Source organism: Anarrhichthys ocellatus, unplaced genomic scaffold (genome assembly GCF_004355925.1).
Source record: "Anarrhichthys ocellatus isolate YVR2014 unplaced genomic scaffold, GSC_Weel_1.0 scaffold43, whole genome shotgun sequence".
Classification (NCBI taxonomy): Eukaryota; Metazoa; Chordata; class Actinopteri; order Perciformes; family Anarhichadidae; genus Anarrhichthys; species Anarrhichthys ocellatus.
The window spans coordinates 2,100,397-2,106,396 of record NW_022280073.1 but is presented as its reverse complement, the minus strand read 5'-3'; the positions used below and the strand labels follow the sequence as shown (position 1 = coordinate 2,106,396).

General features: G+C 40.4%; 1 protein-coding gene across 10 annotated transcripts in view; it reads left to right on the top strand.

The window, feature by feature from the left end:
• Positions 1 to 1,505: 1,505 nt before the first annotated feature.
• cep162 (centrosomal protein 162) overlaps positions 1,506 to 6,000 on the top strand; it is a 29,320-nt gene continuing 24,825 nt past the window's right edge. For 8 of the 10 annotated variants that reach the window (XM_031868639.1, XM_031868638.1, XM_031868632.1 and 5 more), the window contains exons 1-3: positions 1,506 to 1,599; positions 2,792 to 2,893; positions 4,217 to 4,334. In XM_031868639.1, the coding sequence (XP_031724499.1) occupies positions 2,834 to 2,893; positions 4,217 to 4,334 (178 nt within the window). In that variant the 5' untranslated portion in view covers positions 1,506 to 1,599; positions 2,792 to 2,833. Of the gene's footprint in view, positions 1,600 to 2,791; positions 2,894 to 4,216; positions 4,335 to 6,000 lie in introns of those variants that run through there. The other 2 variants (XM_031868640.1, XM_031868636.1) reach the window with 2 other exon arrangements.

Below are 6,000 nucleotides of genomic sequence, written 5' to 3'. Positions count from 1 at the left end.
TATAACCAGACATTGTCTGAGTAGAGCATTATGGTTGCTATGTGGCCATCAGTAGTTTTTTAAGGGCACATAAACTGGAATGAGACTGCAGCACAGATCAGCAAAAACAGAGCGGCCCGTGACTCTTTCCCTCCTTGCATCCTAGACACAGTGTGAGCGTCGAAGGTGCATGTGTGCAAGGTTATGAGAGACAGAGCCATATAGGGAGGCAGGTGAAAACAGAGTTTATATGGATCCGTCCTGACCTCTGAAAGAGAGAGAAAAAGCGAACAGGGCAGGGTTTATTAGATTACTACTGATCTCTGCTGACAGACTGCCCTTCTATGCGTACAGACACGGTGAAGACAGAGGCTGATCCTCGGCTCAATACTGCCACCAAGTGGGAAAAAATACAACAAGTTACTGCTAAATAACTAATTATAACACTTGGAGGTATTTTTTACTGGGCAAATCACTGATATTTGATTCAGTATGACTCTTCAAGAGGAAGAAATGCTGCTTTATTAGGAATGTATGGGCAACATCAGAATATATGAATAACTCAATTATGATAGGTGTGACTTGAACACTGAACAATTTTACAGTAAAGGCAACTCTTATTATCTGCACAAAGGCTTTAAAAAAAGACCTTCACACGCTGGCTGGTAAATAAATCTTTTTTCTACATGGACATGATGGACAAATGTTTCCATCACAAATGGTCTAAAGCATGTGAAGGTGAAGGTGTGAGCGTATCGATATGTAAAAATTATGTAATGAGTTGACGTGTCATATCTATAACTTGGGTAAGTGATAACTTAAATGTGAAGGAATTATTCCTATTCATTGAATCATCAATTGATCACACTAAGAATGTGAGCTGCAACTAACAATTATTGTCATTATCGATTAACCCGTCAATTATTTTTTAATCGACTTGCAGATTAAACAACTAATCGTTTCAGCTTTGAAGCATATCATATCATCTTTAAACGTAATTTAAAAGTACAGCATTAAACGCATTTACATTTTTAAGCAACACTTTTAGGCAAAGGAAGACAAAACGTAAAAAACAAAAGTATCAGACACTGATATAATTGTATATTAAAAAAACAAAGAACCACAAACCAAATTCTGTGACCCATTGTGTTGGCTGGTGGCAGCGCTCCTGGAGAGTTTATGTGTGGTATGGAACTTAACATTAAAATATATTTGTTAAGTGTGGCACTTTTTTCTGGAATATTTAGAACTGTCTACATGTCATTAATTTGGCTTCTGGTGGTCAGTTTATCTTAAATAAAATGCAGTCGATCAGAATAGCATAATAATGGTGAATTGATCAAAGTATTTTGTGTGCGTCACATTCTACCTGCACAGAGGTACAGCGTGTCCACATACTTTTGGCTATGTATCGCCACAAAACCTTTCTCGGTCTAGCCGTCAGGCCATTGGGTATTAATTGCGATGACGGATTTCTTTCGAACCAATCAGGTTGGTTTTGTCACCCGGGTGCTGTTGCGGGAACTGCCAGACACTCAAACTAGCAAACCACGTCGGAGGACGTCTCAATCCACAAGTGTTCAGCAGAGAGGAGAGAGCTGACAAAGTCGAGTCTGTAAAGTGAGTTCTGTCGATGCAAGACTGATACATGCCGCTAATGAACGGGTAGTGGGTAGAGCGTGTTCCGCATGCAGTGGGAAGAGTTAGCTTACTTTTCTAGCCAGCTAACGTTACTAGCAAACATAAGGAGATGAGCTGCTTAGCTACTGCTAGCTGTATCAATTTTCCTTAAAACACCGGAAGTAAGGTCAAACTTTCTTCAAAATAATAATAGAGCCCATACGTAACTGCTCTAGCGTTTGTGCTACCGGTGCTAGCTCTTTATACAACTAACCTAGTAGACAACTTTATTTTGACAGTTGGACGGGAAGTGGTAACGTCACCGTTTAAGTCCGTCTCTAAGACCTTGCTGACAACGTCCCGGTCGCTCTTAAATGTATTTGAAAATGCATATCACTATTCGTAGATCTGGCCATGTTGTGGTGCACTGTATCTCGCTTTATAAATCGTCAGGTTATTATGAAAGATTCGGCATAAGATGTATGTTTCTAATGCTAGTTCTGTAATCAAAGCGAGTGCTCTTCTGTGTATTACATGTTTATTAACAAAGGAAATGATAACTTAAACGATGTGATTACACTGCTTTGCTTAGCCTGTTATTTACAGTCACAAACACCATCCATAAGTTATAGGCAACTATTGTCCAATTATGTCTGTCATAAACTAAGGTATTAATAAAAGCTTTGTAAATAGTTATTCCTCAAATTCATACCTGAATGAATAGGAACAAACAGTTACACTTGTAAGTGAAGTTGAATGTGTTTGAACTGTTCTCGCAGCACTTCTCTTGAAGGCTGTCTAAGGGATTTCTGTTCTCTGTTGTCTGGAGTAGAACTGGCTGATATTTAATATATGAAGCCTAAATCTTTTCTCAAAGTCACAAAGTTGTGGCAATATTTTGGGTATACATTTTGGTGCCTTTATACAGTATTTAATCTTCACTGAGGATGAGTTGGGAGGGAATATGTTCATCATTCAATTCACTTGAATACATCAGTCATTAACCCCAAATGAATATCTGCACCACATCGGCCCACTGACCCATTGATCGCCAGTATTTAGTATTGGCATTCACAAAGAAAAGAACACATTTAGCCATTTAATGCTTAACATATGTAACAACATTTGTTTCAAAATATTCGACACTCGTGAGGTGTAATTTTTTTCCCTAAATTCTTCTTGTCTTTGTCAGCTGTCTTGGTTCCCATTGGCTGATGGGGTGGACAGCATCACTATGTCTCACAGACTGACCAAGGAGGAGCTCGATGACCAGTTTGAGCTGTTCTTGAAGGAGGTAATGTAACTTAATGTTCAGTATGGAACTGTTCATAGATTATCATGACACACATTTAGATGGCATGAATCACACTCGCAAAGACACGGAGACGCAACTTGGCTGGCTTCATCTGCTTGTTAAAGTGATGCCTGTCCTTCATTTAGACATCGATGTCTTTGAATGTTTGTTGTGGCTCAGTTCAGGACGGGACATTTATAGAAAGAGAGAACAGTGTTTGAACACAGTGGATGTCCCGTTTGTTTGTTTTTTGTTAATATTCTTTACTGTTTTATTACTTCTTTACTTATTTATAATACTTGTTTTGACCTTGTTTTTTACTATGTCTCTTGTTTGCACTATTCTGTATGCTGCGGTGATCCTGTAAATGTCCCCGCTGCGGGACTAATAAAGGATTATCTTATTTTATCTTGGCCCTGGGACAATAAATATAGAACCTGGGACACAGAGATACAGTGAGACATTGTGGTGCAATAGAGACACTTATCATTACAGACATACATTTATGCATCATGGAATATGTAGTATACAACTTTATTGTTAAATGTTCACATTCTACGTCACATGTGCTTACTGCTCACATGCTAAATCAATCACAGAGAGACTGATCTGAAGAATCTCCTCAACAATTTAATTTAGAGTCAAATAGATCATAAAGAGGAGTATGCTTAAGGGCGGGGCTACATTGTGATTGACAGGACGCTACCACGGTGCTGTCCGGTCTGAGAGTTGTCCGTGTTGTTGTCGTCCTACTTTAACCCTTTCACAGTGTCTTTTCACTTCATGAAAGTTAATTGTAACATTTTGGTTGCCTAAAAATGTCTTGCACCTGGCTCCATCCTCCCGTCCACTTCTTTAGTACAGCCTATGGTCTGAGCTGGAGTAACAACGCGGCTGCTTTCTTGCAGTGACAGCAGGAGGCTTTGCCAAAGCTTCATAACTGCACCATGTAAAACACAGATGAGCAATCGGTCTACAACGATGCACAGTGTGGAATAGTGGTTTTGGTAGTCGACTATTCTGTGAAACCCTGTTAAAGGTCCGACATTAACATCTTCAGAAGCACAAAGAGGCAAGACTGAAATGAGGGACCCTGAATTCTCACCAGTAGCAACATGGCAGCTGACTGAAAGCACGTGTCCATCCATCCAATCCACACCAACTCCAATTCTCTACGAAGTTACAAGACTTACTGATTGTGTACCTCTCTTATTTAAAAGTACTATAATCTTATAGAAGAATGCAGAGTGTCTCACTCATGGTGTAATACACACAGTGTTATCCTGAAGGCATCGCTCTGACGTAAACCTGATTTCGTGTCAGTCTGTTTCAGATGACTCTGACAAGCAGCCCGGCGCTAAAAGCAGTCAGAAATCAGCCCAGAGAGCAGCTGTGCCTTGGTGGCAAGATGAGGAACACAGCGGCGGAGGAACGGGGAGAGGTAATAACAAGGAGAGGATTCTCCATCAAAGAACAGCCTGGACGTGTTAGCCTGGCACTTTAGCCAGCATGACATTGTGTCAGTGTTTAAGCTCTGCAGTCCAGGGAGGAAGTGAGAGAGGATTTGGGTTTATGTTATAGGGCTTAACAACAGGAATGATCAACTGGCAGTAATCAAGTGCCCATAAAAGTGAATAAATTCCTCAGTGCGTGCTCTTTTAACCCAGAAAGCTGATTTCTCCTGCTCACAGAGCTGTGCCTCCATGTACCAGGATGCATTGCATGCAAGCTTCTGTCCAACATAGCCTCCATGCAGTCCCTCTCTGCGCTGCATCTCATCAGCAGTATACTCTCGGAAGAGTTAAAGTATCTTAAGAGTGATACCTCCCCCATCAGGTGGAAGTCATTCCTTATTCACAGGGCAGAATGAGCTGCAGGAAGAATCTCTTTGATTTCTATCCTACTCCAGGAGCGCATTGTCACTGACAACATGCATCTATAATGACTTGTGCTGTACACTAACATTTATTTGGAATTGACAAAGGCATAAATGTAATTTTTCGCTGTATTCATGTCGGATGGGAGTTACGGACAACTGTCCAGAAGCTTTTGTTGATGTTATCGTTAGAACTGAAAACATTAGTCAAGTGATGGATTTGCAGCTTTCTCCTTTTATTTTTTATTGATAGTGAATTGAATATATTTGTCGAACAAAACAAAACAGAAAATATCACTGTGTGCATTTTTCACTATTTTCTGATAGTTTTTAACTGAAAATAATCTGCAGAATAATCAATATATCTACAGTGCCTTGCATAAGTATTCACCCCCCTTGGACTTTTCTACATTCTGTCATGGTATAACTACAGAGTAACATTTATTTCATTGGGATTTTATGTAATGGACCAACACAAAATAGTCCATTTGGAAGTGGGGGGAAACATAGCGGAAACCCAACACTGCTCATCACCCTGAGCACACCATCCCAACAGTGAAACATGGTGTTGGTAGCATCATGCTGTGGGGATGCTTCTCTTCAGCAGCTACAGGGAAACTTAAGAATTGAGGGAAAGATGGATGGAGCCAAATACAGGGCAATCCTTGAAGAAAATCTGATGCAGTCTGCAAAAGACTTGAGACTGGGGCGGAGGTTCATCTTCCAGCAGGGCAATGACCCTAAACATACAGCCAGAGCTACAATGGAATGGTTTAGATCAAAGCATGTTACTGTCTTAAAATGGCCCACTCAAAGCCCAGAGCTAAATCCAATAGAGAATCCATGGCAACACTTGAAAATTGCTGTTCACAGACGGTCTCCATCCAATCTGACTGAGCTTCAGCTGTTTTGCCAAGAAGAATGGACAAACATCTCTAGAAGTGCAAAGCTGGTAGAGACGTATCCCGAAAGACTTGCAGCTGTAATTGCAGCAAAAGGGGGTTCTACCAAGTATTGAGTCAGGGGGGGTGAATACATATGCACTCAACACTTTTCAGATTTTTATTTGTAAATACTTTTGCAATCCATGTAATATTTCCCCCCACTTCCAAATGATGGACTATTTTGTGTTGGTCCATTACATAAAATCCCAATGAAATCAATGTTACTCTGTGGTTGTACCATGACAAAATGTAGAAAAGTCCAAGGGGGGGTGAATACTTATGCAAGG